Source organism: Manacus vitellinus, unplaced genomic scaffold (genome assembly GCF_001715985.3).
Source record: "Manacus vitellinus isolate BGI_N305 unplaced genomic scaffold, ASM171598v3 scaffold_8_pilon, whole genome shotgun sequence".
NCBI lineage: Eukaryota > Metazoa > Chordata > Aves > Passeriformes > Pipridae > Manacus > Manacus vitellinus.
Window position 1 is genome coordinate 18,435,385 of NW_021940864.1, and position 18,300 is coordinate 18,453,684.

An 18,300-nucleotide genomic window follows, 5' to 3' on the forward strand; every position below is an offset into this window, starting at 1 on the left:
GGCAGCTTGTGGGGAGGAGCTGCTGCCAGCCCTCCCAGTGAGGTTCCACTCCCCAAAACATCTATGCCAGCTGTACCACTCCAACCTTCTGTTTCTGGCTTGTGGCTGCTCCTCTTCTCCCAGATAATTAGGGGTCTGGTGCTAATGATCCCAGGTGAAGTCGCTGCCACTGGGAGTCAGCTTTACCATTGCTTGGCAGAGCAGTGGTATGGAAGGCTGGCAGATGGGAGGGCTGAGCAGTAGGAATGCCAGCTTGCAAGCACACATGAGGCATTGTTGATACGGATGGATCCTGGCAGCATCTTGGTTCATGCTTGGTTCCCTGCCCTGGTCCTGCCTGCTAGGACTCCTCCCAGGCACCTTTCAGGAAGGCACCAAGCTGCGGGAAAGCAGCTCCCAGCTCTCTGACCCATCTTGCCCAGGGATGAGGAGGAGGGTGCAGAAAGTAGGTCCTTAAAGCAACTTGCACCCTGATCTGCTCAGGTACAAAAGTCTCTTTTAGGTACAATCTGTAAGGCCAGGTGCAAAGTTGTTTTTCACTGTGAGAACCACATGCAGCCATGGGTTCCCAGGTCCTGCCCCAGCACAGGATCTGGTCCAGTGCTGCCCCTTCACTTCGAAGCACCGTCCAAACTATGGGCTGATCAAGGAGATGGGTTGTTGGCTCCTGACTGTGTTGGAAATGAACAGGGCTGTGGCACAGGAAGCTCTCCAGTGGCAGCCATTGCTTCTGAGTTCGAACTTACATTTGTGAGGGCAGAGGAGGGATTGAATGAACTTGTTTTTACAAAGTGCCACATCTGCATTGCTCCCCAGCCCTGCCTTGCTGATGGCCTTTGCTCCTACTGTGCCCTCACTCCATCTTCTTGCCCTACACTCTCTACACTGACAGATTTGCTGTAAACCTTCCTCCATGCATCCTGGTTCCAGTAATCCTGTAACTTCAGTGTTAATGACCAACACTGAGACAGCCTGTCAGGAAAATTGCCTTTGCGATGGAAACTGTCAACCTAGAGGATATATCAGAGGCAAGAGAAAGCTTAGTGTCAGGGACAGTGAACACTGGATCATGGAAAGCCCTGCCAAAAGTCGTTTTACCAGCACCAGCATCCTCAGTAATGTATCTTGCCACAAGGATCCAGGCACCGCACAGCAACAGGCAGGAAATTGTATCTTCAAAATGCAGTCCTCGTTCTTATCCTTCCTCCACCAAGGAAGCATGACCATGGCAGGGAAGTTTCACTGACACATAATTCATCATTTTTAGTGGTGGTGATTTTGATAATGATATTTTTCCCATTGTTTTCTTGAAAATTCCCTGCTGCCTTAGCAAACTGAACAATGTTTAACTGGTAGGGTTCAGCTCCTTCCAATGGGCATCAGAGAAAGAGCAAGCCTGTGACTGACTCCAGACAACCACCAACTTGAACTAGATCCCTTACTCTGGTCTGCGGAGACAGTGTGGGCTAGGATTCAAAGATGGATCCTACGGAAGGTTGCTGAGGAAGCATGGTAGTAGACAAGTCCCAGTGAGGCACCAAATGAAATGCCACAGGGCCCAGGCAGCAAGTGAATGAATTCTGCAGCAGTGATTGTGAACTGCAGAGTATCTTGGCGAAATGCCATGCTGTGTTTGCAAGGACCTTGGTGCACTAATAGGGGTAAGTTGGGTCCATTTTTCCCATCCTGAAACCATTCTTTCTGGACACAAATTTTCTCCAGGACCCATAGTTCAACTTGTCCCTAGAGTCAGGAGGACCCCAAGGCTTCTCTTGAGGGGGAACTGTCTCCTGATTTATGTTCTATACCAGGGGTTGGAATTTTCAAACCATGAAGATCTCATGGAGAAACCAGATGTACATGTCTTTATAGTGATGCCTTAAGCCCCTAATGGTTTTTTTATTTTTCTAATACTTGTAAGTTTTATAAGTAGATTTTAAAAACAGCAACCCTTCCTCCCTTATCCCTTTCCCTCTAGCACCCTTGTTTACACATTCCTTAACCCTCTTACCCCATTCTATGCTCCCTATATCACCCCTACCCCTGAATACAGCAGAAATGTTTAGTCTTTTGTCAAGGCAAGGCCTAGATTGTTGGCAGAACAGCATATCAGGACCTAAACCACAGAACACGGTCAAAAACTGGGTGACTATGTACCCTTTGTGCTCTGATGAAGATGAAGATGAAGATGGGATGAACAGAGGGTCCTGAAATACACCCCAGATGCATTTTCAGGGGGTGGACCCCGGGCGGACCGGAGTAAAGGCCACAGGGTGGAAACATCTGGGATTGGATGGATGGTATTATAAAATGTAACATCTCAGGCACTGCCGGTGAGCGTCTTGTAACATCTTTGCCTTGGCATAATAAACCCTTTCTTATCTCACCCCTAATTAACTGCTCCGGAGATTTTTTCAGCACCTAACTCCCACGGCAACAATAGGAACAGGTGGAATAGTATGTTAGATGGTGGATAGGATTGCTCAGCTTTCCAGCTTCAGGATTCTCATAACACTGTGGGTTCTTTTTCTATGCAGCTGTCTCAGAGAAGCACCATCCAAACCTTCATTCCTGTGAAGAAAATGGAGAAAGGCCTGTTGCTGGAACACATCTTGCCCAACCTGAAAGTGCCTCAGAGCTATGAAGTTCGCCTGACACCCATCACCAGTTTTGGGGCTGGAGATATGGCTGCCCGCATCATCCGGTACATGGAACGTAGGTGTCTCTTCCTCGATCCTGGCTACAAGAACAGGTCTGAGCCCCAGGCCTAGGGACATGGGCCTGAATAGATGTGGTCTTCTGTCACCCTTGGGTGGACCTCTCTGCGCTGAGGAGTTTTGATAGCACAGTGCTATCACATTTCACTGTATTTTGGCTGTTGCCATCAATGCAGAGCACTAAATAGAGACTTCTGAGGGTCAGTCTCCACTGAACCATCACTCAACAGCTCTGACTCACAATTTCCACTCTGTGGGCAGAAGACCCCCAAAACCTCAGTGCCCCATCAGGCCATGCTGCAGTTTCCCATGGTACAGTGGTGTATTAGAGGACAACCACTGGATGCTATGTATTAGTCACAATCCCATAAAAATAAGAGGATTTCAGAAGGCTTCAGTTCTTTCCAGAGCTGAATGCATGATTCCTTTCCTAACTAACCACTAATAAATCTGTAGCTCTATCCAATACCACGACTCCCAAACCATCCCATTGATACACATTGACCATACTTCTCGACCCAGCATCCCAACAGCTCAGAATTCTCTCCATTTCCACAACTCTGTGATTTCTTTACTACCATTAGGAGTTTGGACCTTATATTTCAGCAGAAAGTACAGACCCGTCTCCTCCTATGTTTGCATGATTGCATACAATCCTCTTATCCTGTGGACTGAAAACATGTCTGTTGCCCTCAGCATACCTGTCATCTTAAACTTCCACAGTGTGTCAAACTGTTTCGATTTCTCTCTTAGATACCAAGCTTTGGTGTCTAAGTGGGTGCTATCGCACTGGGTGCTCCAGAAGGAAACTGCTTGGGTTGCCAGAAGGGTTCCCCAATGTAATCCCAGGATCACTCACTCCTTAGGTGGGGGTTTCTTAAGGTCTGTTGCTGCTTGGATTAGAGCGTTAGCATCTTTTTCCATCACCAAGGCAGACACTGAGCACTGCTGTTTCACAGGGATGCTGCCAGGAGACTTGTGCGTCTGTGACCTTTCTTGATATGTTTGTTTTATTTTCAGAGTTTGATTGTGATTTGTGATTTGAGGAAGTACGAGCTGTTCTGACTTGTTTTTCTGTTTCCTCTTCCAGCAATCAACTATCCCAACCCAACAGGTAAGCAACAACACCTTTGTGTTTATGTTTTGAATGTAATGCATATTAGTCAAGTACTCCAGCAGATAAGGCAAACCAACAACTGGAACACACAGCTGACTTTTTCAAACCTTTTTCCCCAAAAGAGGATGAAATTGCATATGCTAAAGCTTCCAGTAAATACTGCCATTTGTTGCACCTCAAATTATTGCCAGGAGATAAACACTAGAGATATGCCTCTCATTCACACCTGGTGTCTCTGCGACTGGATAGGCTGTGATCTTGAAACCACCCTCCCTTAAAATGAACAGTCTGCTTCCAGTAAGAAGGTTATTAAATGTTCCCTAAAATAATCTATGTTTAGGAATGTATATTCCCCTCCTCTTCTGACCAGAAAAGATCTCACTTAATATCTCTGCAGGCTAGTATGGAGCTGTGTCCAGCTCAGATCTGGTTCCTCTCAGAAACTTCTTGAACACAGTCCCTTTCTTTTCCCTTCCAGTGTCATCATTGTTAACTTGCTTATTTTCCTTTCAGTCATTCCTGCCAAGATGCAGGTCCATCTTTGTTGAGTTCCCAGAGTTCCCATTGAGTTTGAGAGCAGAATACACAATGTCTCAGAATGATGGTCTTTAACATGAATGTGATGGTGCCCATCGAGCAGGAAAGAGGACTTCTAGATTGCTGTAAGCAGTGGTGGAGTGATCTTCAGGGGATGAAACAAAGTCCCTTTGCTTCAGTTGCTGGATATATATAAGCCCAGGCAAAGCTCTTGAGCAGAGAAGGGCAGACTACTTGCTAATGGTCCATGGGGAGCAGGTGGTTCCATATTCAGTCCTTTTATGTATTACTCTGTCTATGTGTAGGTAAGTGCTACAGCTGCACTGCAGGGTAGCAGTGAGAAGAAGGCAGCCAAAAATCAGGATATGAGATTGTCTTGTTAAGGCAGCCATGAGGTGTTAATTCTTGCAAGCTCACACTCTGAGGATGGTTTGATGAGCCATACTCTGCCTGAGAGTAGGAGCTGTTTACAGGGTTAGAGGGATTTGTCGCTCTAATTCCATATTCCATTTGCTTACTTTTCTCCACTTCCTGATCCTCTTTAAATATTGTCCAGAGAAGACTCATTGGGAACCATGGAGCATATTGCCTGGGACCTAGTCCAGAGTATGTCTCTTGGTACTTGCTGGAGGAGGCAAGCATCCCAGCCTGCAGGTTGAAGTGACAAAATCTGGCCTTTTGCCACTTGCTTTTACACTATATAAAGCACTGGTAGAGCCAGAGCAACTTCAGTCCTGATTGTGCCAATCTCTTGGGGTCTTTGTAAGATGAACCTTCAGAGTGCCTGCCTGGGGCTGCTTTGGCAGCTTGATTGAGTCCAGAACAACTGCATTAAATTTGCCTATGGTGGAGGATGACAGCCATGCATGTATTTTCACACAGTAAACCCAACACTTATGATTTCACCTTGATGTAAGTTGCCCAGCCTCTGGTGGATACTGGGACCTCTGGGCCAGTCATGTGGGTCTTGCCCATGAGTTCACATCTTGAGACTGACTGCCTAAAATGGGACCTACTGCACTTGATTTCAGATATGACCCTTCCTTTCAGACCAGCTGCTAGTAAATATGAGCCCAAAGGCTCTTAGCTCTTTCTTTGGACCACAGCTGAGTTCTCAGATTGTCATTCCAGTAACAGGAAATCCCTCCTGCTACCTCTTCTTTTCCTAGTTCCTCTGCTACCACCGCCCCTAGGGAAAAGTTCATGCTAGGCTGCCCAGTCAAATTCTGGGAGCAAACATTGAGAGCTCTCAAGTGAAAAGCAAAGATTAGATGATTAATGCCTCTGGCAGCCTGATCCAAGGGCATGCACAATGGTGATTAATTTACAAACTCTGAGAGTCACTTAATACAATTATTTCTTCATGCATTTTCTCTCTCAGCTTAATAAGATGTTAATAACATTGGGGCAGGCATGCGTGTGGCATGGTTACAGAGCCAGGTACAGGGCTCTAAAGGAAAAGCAAAAGAAAAGCAGAGGAAGTGAACAAAAGACATTGAGGATTTCTAATATTTAGAGGTTACCAGTAAGGCTGACTTAAAATTTAGCTGATCTAGTTCTAAAAACCAGAGTTTATATTTAAAGAAACTGCCTAAGAATTATCTTAAAGTTCTCTTAGAATACTGATTATTTTAATGTCATGAATAAATTCTGGTGCTGGAGAATCTGCTCTGTCCTTTTAACTTCTCCCCTGTAATTTCATTTGGATATAACCTTTGCTTTCTAACCCAAATGCTGCAGTGCTGCCCCACAAACTGTTCCAGCTCATCAGCACCGGGTGGTTTGGTTCCCCTGGTTCTGCCAGATGTAACTTTGGATCTTGGTGATGAGGTCATTAAGAAGTATATTGGATAGCTGATTTAGTTTTCTATTGGCCAGTGTGTCTTGCCCTTCCAGAGCAGCAACATTGTTTCTCATGTATCTGCAGTCTGGCTGTGTGGTGCTAAAACGTTTTGGGACATGGACAAGCAGAGTGGGTGGTGATCTGTGCCAAATGCTGGTTGTTGTAGATTACCGTGGTTCGTTGCTTACCATCTAGCGCTTGTGTGTCCTGTCTCTGATAATGCCTCACAGTCCAGAGGAATTTAAGGTTGTTGCTCGAGTATGAACATGTGGGAATGAGATGCCAGCCTCCTGTGTAGAGTTGGATTACTCAAATCTGTACCCATCCTTCAGGAATGTGTGTAATGCAAAGGTTAAAAAAGGTGACAATTTTTTGTATCGTAATGGCAAATAGAATTCTGTAGACCATATTATCCCCTTGTTGCAGATGGAGATATTAAACCAGACAGCAATCCAGCATGACCTATCCAGTTACGTTGTTGTGAAGCTTTCTTCCATTACTGGTGATTAATGCTCTAGAAGATTACAATGGAAGAGACTATTAAATGTTTTTGCTTAGTTCACAATATACTTTGAGGTCTCAATACAGTTTTCATTGTCTTCATTTTCTAGGTGGGGAAACAGATGTCCAAAGAGAAGGTGATAGCCTGTGGGTCAGTCAAGAGGTCTGCAACGGAGCCGAGGCTTGGAGCATGTTTCTTTATGCACTAAGCCAGTTTCAGTCTTCAGACCACAGCTAAATGATGCAGGCAATTTTATTCAAGTGCACTCCATCACCCATAGGCTGCAGCTAGAATAGGATTATTATTTTTTGTATTCATCTGGCATCAGCATTTCAGAACCAGGGATGGTTTCCCCCTAAGGACTTGAAAGGAAAATCTCCATTATATTCCTCAAGAAGGCAAAGCAACAAGAAATGCTAATAGCCACAGCAGAGGATCTCTCCCCTGGGAATGCATGGAGAGGTCTGTAACCAGGTGCAAATATGTCTGCACTGAGCTGCCTCCACTGCAAAACTTACCAAGGAAATCTGTTTGGTGAAGACAGCCTTTGAGGAACCAGCTCCTCTGCCACCTCCACCTCATATATAACAATCCAGAAAACAAATTCTGTCTTCAATGTTTAAATCCACTTCTTAATTGCACCACTTTGCACCATGGTACTGAGCCAGGATCCCTGGCAGATGGAGTAAATCTTCAAGAAGATTTACTTCACACAGCTGGGGTCATCAGTCAGGTCACCTTTGTGGCCTCTTGAGACACAGCAAGCCATTTAAACGTCTTTCTTTTGGCTGGATCTTCCAGTTATCTCCTGGCAAGCTTTGCTGATAACCACACAGAGGTGATGTGCTGGTGGTGTCCCAAACCACATTGAACATCTCCTAGTTATTCATGGCACCTCCACTTCTAGCTCGGAGAAACAACAGAGCTTTGCCTTCCTGTGGCTTGTTTTAAACCAAAGGACTGGGAGTCAGAGCACTTGGGTTCTGTTTCCAGCTTAGATACTGTCTGCTGTGACCTTAAATGTGCCTATCTATAGGCACATTTTGGGCATCTATTTCCCCATGTGTAAGGCAGGAGATATATAGAAAGAAGCATTGCTATGCCATAGAGGTGTTAAGAAGCCTTGTTCATTAGTTGTTGCAAAGTGCCTTGAGCTGCCAAGCTAAGCAGAGGTAATGTGCTGTAGTTATAAACTCCCGCACAGCAAGTGGTGTTGCACATAAGCTGGATCATGTTGTCAGTTACGCAACAGCATTGGTTGATCCATGGTGCATAGGACCGTTCTCTATTTTATGTGCTCTGCTAGAAGCATTGCCTTCTGGAATTAGCTGCATTTGAGTGAGAGCAGCGGATGCAATCAGGACCCTGTTTTGACATTAAAAGAGTTTTCTTTGGGCTTTCAAGTCATCTTTTCTGAGCAGTCTCATCCCATTGGTGTGTGGGGCTTCTTACAAATGAGGCACAGTAGTCCATCAGCTGGTACAACCAGACCATGGTGCTAAGCTGAGAATACTGTCTTCAGTCCTCTTGTCTTGCACAGCTCTCTCTGATCTCCACCTGAGCTTGTGCTTTCTCCTTAATCTGCCTCTCCTTCGACGTCTGTGCCTCCTCATTTGTGGGTTTGTTCCCTCTCAATCACTTGCCTGGCTGACCTCTGTGTTACAGCTTCCAGCTCTGCTTTACACCTGATATTCCCTGTTAAGGTAATTTTGTGCTGGAGAAAGATGTCACCTTTCTCTGAAGGTCCATGTGTATCACAGTGTCAGAACTGCAAACAATCCCAGTCCCTTTGCAAAAGGAGAGTCATGGTGATTCTGCTGTGTAGGATAATGCCATTCTAAGAGAAAACTTGTCTCTTCTAACTGCAGCTGGCAACCCATGAGCTGAAGTCATGGAAATGCTTGTCTTTGGTCCAGCAGAGAGAAAACAGGGGTATTACACAACCCAGTAATATCAGCAAGCTTGTGGGCTCCAGCCCCTCCTGTGAAGACCACTGGCTATCTGGTACAATCATGAACTCCCTTCTCTCGGCCATGAGAGCTGAAGAAGGATCCTTAGAAGCCACTTTTCCACTCTTCTCTTTCCATTTCCCTGTGCTGAGGAATGAAAAAGGCCCCCCCATCCCACGCAGTTACCCTGTCTCAGCCCATCCGCCAGCATCTACCCCATCATCTCCTCCCCACTCCTCCCTTCTCCTTCAGCTCCAGATGCCATTCCACCCCTGTGCTAGGCACTGCAGAGCAGTGGCTAATTTGGATTTGGATGCTAATTAGAAATGAGCAGATTGAATGGAAAGCACTTAGCCAGGGTTAATCAGCAGTTAAGTGGCCAGCCCAGCCAAGCTCCTGATGGCTGTGCAGAGCTGGAAAGAGAGGCATTTCCTGCTGAATTTTTGGAAAACCCAGCTGCCCTGGTCTGTGAACCAAGCCCTTGGCTTGCCACACAGTGTCTAGCCTATGCTAGCAAAGACATTTTTGCTGACCACAGCAGAAGGCTGCCTCCTCTTTCCTCACTACGTTGGTGGGATGCTGGAAAGAGACAGGCAAGAAGGTGGAACCCAAATCCCTGCCACAGGGATGGCAGGGGTGTACAGACTTTTGATATCTGTTTGGATGACCACTTGCAGCGTCTGAGATCCATGCTCATCCCATTCTCCACCCAGCTCGAGTTTTTACCCAGGGACCTCTCAAAACACAGAGCAGTTTTCATTCTGGGTCTTGGACCTCTTTTCTCTTTCTTTTCTGCCTGTTTCATCCATCCCTCTCCTATTGCATCAGCAGCGTAAAGCTGGTCTTTGGCCTTTGTTTTTGTGACTCAAGAACTACCTTTTTAACACAAAAGTCACAATCTTCAGCATTGTTATGTCCTATTCATTCCAGTCTCTGCAAGTCCATATTGGTTTATGTCTATGCACAAGATTTTTCACCTGTCTTACAATATTGCTGTAGGGTGTAACTGTCTTGTGGTAGTAATAAAAGCGAGCCCTATTGCACATGTGGCTGATCCTACATGAAAATCTTTTACCTACATGACTTATTTTGTTAGGGGAACCAGCATAAGCTCAAAATCAAATGTGCCTTTTAGCTGATATAAATTGGATGTACTCTAGCCAAATGACACATTTGTCACACTGAGCTGACCTCTTCTCCACAGCTGATTTTTTTTCATGTGTGTCATAGTTTAGTTAAATATATAGCCTAAAGGGGGGTCATCTGCTGGCGCTTTTTCCTCTCTCCTGGGGAAATTATTCTACTATCAAGTTTTTCTGATATAAAAGCCCTTGTAGCCCGTTTGCCTTCAGTGCTCTTTTTACCCTCCTCTACATTTGCCCCTTCAGATCTCTCAGCAGAATCTCTCTTTCACTTTAGCTATATTGGCTTTATTCTATTTTGTCAGACCATCACATCCATCAGACTGCATTAACCCTTCCATAATAATACTAATCATGGATATATCATGGGTAGTGATAGGACAATGGGGGATATTTTTAAACTAAAAGAGTGGAGATTTAGATTTGATGTTAGGAGTTAATTCTTTCCTCAGAGAGTGGTGAGGCACTGGAACAGGCTGCCCAGAGATATTATGGGTGCCCCATCTATGGAAGTGTCCAAGGCAAGATTGGGTGGGGCCCTGAGCAACTTGATGTAGTGAATGGCAGCCCTGCCCATGGCGGGGGGTTTGGAACTGGATGATCTTTGAGGTCACTTCCAACTCAACCCATTCTGTGATTTCTGTGATACATTCCTTTTCAGCCTCCTCCTGAGGTCGAGGGCTGTCCATCTGCCCCTGGCTCAACACAGGGACGTAGCAGTGCTGCGAGCACCCAGGCAGCTTGGGGACGAGGTTTGAAAAGCAGCAGCTGACCAGCCCTTTCCCTTCCTTCCCCACAGATAACACCTGCCGCTTTGAGGACGAGAAGATCTGCGGCTTCATGCAGGACAAGATGGACAACTTTGACTGGACCCGGCAGAATGCCCTCACCCAGAACCCCAAGCGCACCGTCAACACCGGGCCCCCCACGGACATCAGCGGTACGCCGGAGGGTAGGCACACATCTGGGTTTCTTCCGGCTTGGCTGGGGGGTGAGATGCACGCCGTTGCTTGTCAGGAGTCTTGCGGCTCTGGGAGCTGGTGGAGGGCTGATCTGCTTTCCACACAGCACACTTCTCCTCCTCGCAGGGTGCAGGGAGCAGGCAGTTAATTTGCATGTTACTGATTGGCATTAAACACACAATTAAAACACCCACGACTTTGTTGAAGGGAATAGTGTGAGCATTAGTTCTTGTTACCAGCTAATTGCCTGCTGCCTAATGCCCTTGTACTGTTTGATGCTTGTTTTGAAGTTAAAAAAGGATAAACAAGTACGAGAACATCTCTAACACCTAGAAATGGCTCTGCTGGTTTTAGCCAGCTCTTTCCTCAAAGAAGGTCTCAGGGAGGCAAACAGATCTTCTTAGTGCCAAGCAGGAGGATGAGAGACAGGAGTCACCTCACCTCATAGCTGGAGGAGACTGGTGTTATGTATTGCTCATGCTAGCTGTGAATGGAGCACATGCTCTTGTTTTAGCTGGATATTATTTCCACCTTTCTCTAACGAGGAAAGTAAATTTGTATGCAAGTACATATCTTTGAACTCCAAAAAAAATGGGAAATATCCAATGGCCAGCTAAGGAAATGGCTTTTCCCATTAGTTTTCAGTACACCGACCTGATTGAACATTGAAAATTATGTCAACAAGTTAAATAGCTAATCTGTTCCTCCCTGGGCTGTTAACTACTACGTTAGTATTGTTCTCTTTAGACAACAATATTGTTTAGGCCAGATATACCGAATCCTCTCTCTCTCTGCTTGAGGGGGAGAAATTAGTTGGGAATGCTTTCTGCCTTCTCTTTCTGGTTTTCTCCTTACACCATGGAGTCAGTTCTGGGGTCCTTGTGCTGCAGCAGGAAGGCTCATTTTGCACACAGACAGATGTGTGTGTGTGCACGTTCAGGGATTCACCTGCTGCAGGCGCTCACAGCGCCGGTCTGCAGATGCCCATCTCTCCCGCTCTCCCCTAAATACTGTAAAGGCAGAAGAGGCACTGCAGACATCCTGCAAGTGTCTCTGGCCAGGATCACACTGGATGCAGAGCAGTTGGGAAGAGCAAGGCCATGTCTCCCAGAGGAGGAGTAGTTTCCCAGCCACTGGCTTCCCATTGCTTTCAAGAAGGGAGAAACAGTGCATGCTGCCTTTCCCCACCTTTCTCTCTTGTTCTGTAGGCTACTACATGTTCATTGAGGCGTCCCGGCCCCGGGTGACAGGAGACAAAGCCCGGCTCATCAGCCCCCTCTACAACATTACTGCCAAGTACTACTGTGTCTCCTTCTACTACCACATGTATGGGAAGCACATCGGTGAGTACCCTCCAGGGAAGGGTAACCCCAGCCTTAAGCAGGCTGTTGGGGAAGTTCTCCAGCCTCTCACTCCACCACCTGTGCCTGCAACCAGCGATTCAGGAGGGCAGGAGTTCTACTCCAGTGTTCACAGCACCGGGGTGGGGTGTTGCTTTCAAATACTTGTCCCATAACACAGCCCAGCAGTGTCAGGGCTTTGAGACTGTTGCAGCCCGTCCTTGGGGCAGTACCTTGCAATCAGTCTGTCCAATGAAGAAGAGGTGGAGGTTAAGGGGTCTTGTGGGACCAGAGAACTCTGCAGTGGCTGTAGCTATTTTAGGGTGGGCAAGATGTGTGTTCCCCCAGCTGTGCCAAGGGGCTGTCTGGTCTGCCCAACTCCCTTTTCTCTAACTGTAAGCCTGTGAATGCAGCGAGCACCCCAGAAATGCCTGGCACACTAATGAGTTTCCATATCCAGTCAAGGAGCAATTGCTAATTTGTCACCTCTTGATTATAATTTCATTAATTTGAATAATAGATGCACTCTTCCCACAGCACACTGGGTTATTAATCACCTGCTGGACTGGAGCCTGACTGAAAAATCAGGGCCCAGGCAGGAATGTGTCCGCCCTTCAATAAACGGGGTTAATTAACAGCTCTCTGCTCAGCACTGTAGATGTCACTGGGAGGAAATACACTCCTGAGTCTGGTCACCACATTTCTGTTCACTTGTGGCACAACTGAGAAGTTTAACTACAAAATCTGGGCAAGGCTGAAACCCTGACAACCATGGGTGCTGGGGGCTAGGGGCTGGTCTGTGGTTCACTGAGCAGGTCTCCGTCTGTGTCTTTCTTCTGAGGGGTCAGACTAGGTCAAAGGTGTTTGCACACACCTCTATTTCCCCTGCAGACAGGCTGCTCCATGCTGTAGTCAAGCTGGCAGGGGCAGGATGCTCAGACAGAAGAGCACTGTCAATGTTGGCTCACACCAGGTTTTCCTGAACTTGCTGGTCCCGCTTAGCTGACCGAGTCCAGCTGTTAATGATGTCTGGCAAACTCGCATGTTCCTGCAGCTAGCCCTCATGGTAAGTCAGCTCTGCTGCCTAATTCCTGCATGTCCTGGAGGCTTGGAGAGGGGTCTCATTTTTTGTAATTTCAGTGAAGACTGGACCAGACTGGTGGGAGACTGGCAAGGAAAGATGTAGGGAGAGGAGGCCTCTTTTGCTTTCTTTGCTTTGAAAATACTACTGTGTGTCATATCCCAAGTTCATTCACAGGTAAAGTAAAAACCATCAACTTTTGCTTGCTTTTGGACAAGAGCTCTGTTTTACAGCTCTCATTGGGCAGTCTGTCTGGAAATGGGATGAACTGGACATACCAGGGAATCAATTCATTATGGGTTTTTTGCTTTTAGCATTTTAACTCTTTACTCATTTGCTCCACCACCAAATTACCCAGAGCAAAAGCTACAGTAACTCCCAAAATCTAAGAAAGCCACTAAGTACCATTTTCTGTTTCTCAGCTTCAGATGCCTTTTACATCTGTTGATTTTTCTCTTCATACCTAATGTTGTGGCCCCTGCCTGCTCTCCATTTTGCTTTTGTTGCACAAAGGGGCTGATAAATTTGTGCAAGGTGGATAGACTCTAATGTCAAATGATTATTTCCAGTATGGGTGCTGCTGAGCTGAGAGGGAATAAATTATTTTAAAATTAGACTGACTAGATAGAGTCAGAGAATGAAAGAGAACTAAATGAGAAAATGTTCTTTTTCTCTTGTCCCAGAATACGTGAATATGTGCAATACATGACTCGGTCTAGCAAACCCACTATGTATCTCTTGCAGATTGAAACTCGGTATCTTGTATCTGCTCAACACTGGAGTTTCTTTCAGTGCCGGTCACAATATTCTGTAACCATTTTGGCTTCTCTTCTACATATTGTGGCAGCAGGGTGAAACTGAGACCTCCACAGGAAAAATCAGAATGCCTAGTAATCGGAACTTGTCTGGTTTTCATAATTCCCACTGTGATAATTACTAACTCTTACGCTACTTGATCTTCTTCCTTACTGCCACACTGGCAACACTCTGGTATAGCTCTCCTCATCTCTGCACGTGCACAAATAAACCCACGTTCGGGACATGCTTGTTTCACCACCTCGATCTAAATTTCTAATGCATGTTGATTACTCCCTGGCTGGTTTTGCTTGTATGGAAGTTGTGAAACCCTTCCAGAAAGCTGTACATTTTTTGGATGGTACCAGGCTTGATACCCCTAGTGGCTGAAGTCCTTTCAGAGTTTTTAGGGTAAAGCAAGTTTATTCAGCGTTTCTTCTTTAGCCATGGGTTAGAGGAGAGTGTAGGACTCAGTAGACCCTCTGTCAAATGAGGAGACAGACCCTGCCCTCCTACCCGTATCACATATCCAACATTATGAAGGTAAAGATGGGGTTGCTACAATCCTGAGCCATGCCTTGCTTCCCACATATCTGGCTATCCCTGATGCCTCCAGTCATGGCCCCAACCCCTGGCTCACCTAGTGCCAGCACAGTCCTACTGAGCCAGGTGCCAGCCCTGCTGAGCCAACCGTAGCACTTAGCAAGAGCGTATCAGATTGTTTCTCTTGGCAGACAGTGCCTGCAAGAGGGTATCTCCCAGCCCAAGCTTTTCCTAGCAACCCTAGCTCCATTTTGGAGCAAACCAAAGCTCTGTCACTACGGACAGAAGCCATATAAAATCCCGACATTTATTTATTTTTTTAATAACCCTTTTATTACCTTTTTTCCCCCCTCTACAGAACTTGAAAGCTAGTTTACTCTCACAATTTGACTATAAAATATCCATAGCCATCCAGGCAAATCTTCCCTGGGAGAGTTCCCAGACACTACTCGTTTATAATAGATATGACGAAAGAGAGAAACAGAATACAAATGGACTGGTTGTAGCCATGGCATAAAATATTCAGCGACTAGCAGAGCAGGACGATGTTGAATATCTCTCAGCTGATGAGAACGCAGGATGAAGGGGAGCCCCCTGAAGGCAATTCCCGTTCTTCTGAAGTTATTTGGTCATCGGTTTTTCTTCCTCTGGCCCCCTCTGGAGCAAGCATTCACATTGCCCTATGATCCTGCCTGCCTAAACACAAAAATCAGAGGGAGGGGAAGGAAAGAAGTCTCAGACATTCAAGAACATTGTACCTGGTGCAGATGCATCAAATGAGGAATTGCTTGCTTTCCTCAGGGGAGGAAACTAGCCATGGCAGGCAGCAACCGTCTGCCAAGTTCAAAAAACCTTTTTGTCAGGTTGGGTGGGAGAGTCAGCATCACAGCTGGAAGCAAATCCTCAAGTCCTTGCTTCAGCCATCAGACTCCTCTTCCTCCCTTTCCAGGGGCTGCCAAACAAGAGGAGTTCGAAGCTTTGGTCTGGTCCCAGCATTTTGACATCACTGGCATAACTGAAACCTGGTGAGATAAGTCCTGTGACAGGATTGCCCTGTTGGATTGTTGTTACAGGCTCTTCAGGAGGGATAGACAGAGCAGAAGAGGTGCAGGGATGGCACTGTGTGTAATAGAAGGATTAGAACGTATGGAGCTCACAGTTGGCAATGGCACAATTGAGAGCCTCTGGATAAGAATCAAGGGGCAAACAAATAATGTGGGTGTCATTGTGGGGGTCTGCTATAGATCTCCCAGCCAGAACGATGATGACAACGAATTATTCTTTGAGGAACTAAGAGACACTTCCAGATCAACTGCCCTTGTTCTTATGGGGGACATCAATTTGCCAGAAATTAACTGGGAGCACCACACAGCTGGTACAGCCCAGACCAGAAGATTCCTAAAATATCTGGATGACAATTTTATGGAACAGGTCCTAAAGAAGCCAACTTGGAAAACTGCCCTCTTTGATCTGCTGCTTATCAACAGAGTGAATCTTGTGAGCAAAGTGGAGATTAGTGGCTGTCTGCCACAGTGACCAGAAAAAGACTGAATTTAAGATCTCTGTTGACAGGAGAAGTGCCAGCAAAACCTAAAGTCTGGATGTGAGGAGAGCAGACTTCAGGCTTCTCAGGGAATTAGTAAGTAAGGTCATCTGGGAAAACATTTTTGCAGGTGCTGGGGTCCAGCAGTGATGGTCACTTTTCCAACATCACCTCCTAAGGGCACAGGAGCAGGCAATGCCCAAATGTCAGAAGTCAAGCAGACAAGGCAGAAGGTCGGCTTGACTGAAAAGGAATCTTCTCTTGGAAATAAGGCAAAGAAGGAAGGTGTATGCCCAGAGGAAGCAAGGTCAAGTGACATGGGAAGAATTCAGAGACGTTGCTTACAGCTGTACGAAGAAAATTTGTGCGGCCAAAGCTCAACAGGAGTTGAAGCTGATGAGAAATGGGGGGACAATAAAAAAGAGATTTTTCAAATACATTAATGGCAATAGGCAGGATAGAAATACCATCAGCCTGTTACAGGATGAGGATGGTCACCTCACAAACAGGGACAGAGACAAGGCAGAGGTGTTCTTTGTCTCTGTCTTCAATGCAGCTGACGGGCCAAGGGGGTCTTGGTGCCCTGAGCTGTTGGACCATGACTGCGAAAATGATCAACTCCCAGTCGACCCTGAAATTGTGTAGAATCTGCTGCTCCAGCTGGATCCCTACAAATCTATAGGGCCTGATGGGATTCATCCCAGAATCCTCAAAGAGCTGCCTGATGTCATCACACAACCTCTCTTGATGACTTTTGAATGGTCTTGGGATTCCAGAGAGATCCCAGCTGACTGGAAGCTAGCAAATGTTGTCCCGATTTTCAAGAAGGGCAGGAAGGAGGACCCTGGAAACTACAGACCTGTCAGTCTCACTTCAGTGCCTGGTAAAAACTAATGGAGAAGATTGTTCAGGGAAGTATTTAAAAACACCTGAAAGACAACGCTGTCACTGGTCGCAGCCAGCACAGCTTCCTGAGAGGAAAGACTTGCTTATCAAAACTGATTTCCTTTCATAACAACATAACTCACCTAGGTGATAAAGGGAAGCCAGTTCATTTTTGGATCTTTTTGGATTTCAGTAAAGCTTTTGATACTGTCTCTCACAGGATCCTTCTGGACAAAATGCCCATCACACAGCTGGATAAACACACCATGTAGTGGGTTAGCAATTGGCTCACTGGTTGAGCACCGAGGGTAATAGAGAATGGGGGAACATCAGCTGGAGACCTGTCACTAGTGGGGTTCTGCAGGGCTCGGTCTTATGCCCTATGCTCTTCAACATCTTCATAAATTACTTGGACATGGGACTGGAAGGGACACTAAGTAAGTTTGCAGATGACACAAAACTGGAGGAGCTGTTGACTCCCTCGAAGGCAGGGAGGCCCTGCAGAGAGACCTCGACAAATTAGAGGACTGGGCAATCACCAACCGTATGAAGTTCGACAAGGGGAAGTGCCGGATTCTGCACCTGGGATGGGGCAACCCTGGATGTATGGACAGACCGGGGAATGAGATGCTGGAAAGCAGTGCCATGGAAAGAGACCTGGGTGTCCTGGTCAGAGGCAAGCTGAATATGGACTGCTCCCACCACAGTCCCCTACCACCTTTTTCTCATGTCTCCTAACTGGTAACCAGCTTACAGTGTGCACTTCCTCCTGCTCCCTGCTGGATGCTCTTACAGACCCTGCAGCAAAAGACATCTTCATGGTCAGGTCACAGGATGAAGGTTGCTCAGAGGCATGTGGATACCTCCTCTTGATAGACCCTTTTAAAACTATGTATTTAATAGCGGTAGTCACTGCACGCAGTTTTATGATGGTTGGCCTCAGAGAGGGGAGAAGGCAAAAACCCCTCCTTGCCCTGGGGTACCTCCTAAGATGGGACTGTTCAGCTGCTTTTTGTAGTGAAACTGGCAAGTCTTAGTCTTCAAGAGCTGGGCCTGATTGAATGCCAAGTTTGAAGACCCTGCTCTTGGCTTGCAGTTTTTGTACTTTGAGCCTCCTTTCTGCACTAGAAGTGTCATGGTCTTACTTTGACCAGTTCCTCTCCCAGAAATCAGGCAGGTGGCTTATTTGCTGGCATGTGTCCAGCATCTATGAAACTTATGAAGACTTAAAGGTGTGGTTGTTCCAATGTTGACAGACCTTATCTGACCACTCCAGCTAAGTCTAGCCTATGTATAATCAAGATGGGAAGCTTCCAATGAAATTGTAAAGTACTCATTGCTCTC

General features: G+C 46.3%; 1 protein-coding gene across 1 annotated transcript in view; it reads left to right on the forward strand.

The window, feature by feature from the left end:
- Positions 1 to 18,300, forward strand: part of MDGA1 (MAM domain containing glycosylphosphatidylinositol anchor 1) — a 137,604-nt gene that overhangs the window by 104,577 nt on the left and 14,727 nt on the right. Inside the window, exons 12-15 of the mRNA XM_029965106.1 lie at positions 2,538 to 2,715; positions 3,808 to 3,831; positions 10,607 to 10,759; positions 11,978 to 12,112. Of these exons, the coding sequence (XP_029820966.1) occupies positions 2,538 to 2,715; positions 3,808 to 3,831; positions 10,607 to 10,759; positions 11,978 to 12,112 (490 nt within the window). The remainder of the gene's footprint in view (positions 1 to 2,537; positions 2,716 to 3,807; positions 3,832 to 10,606; positions 10,760 to 11,977; positions 12,113 to 18,300) is intronic.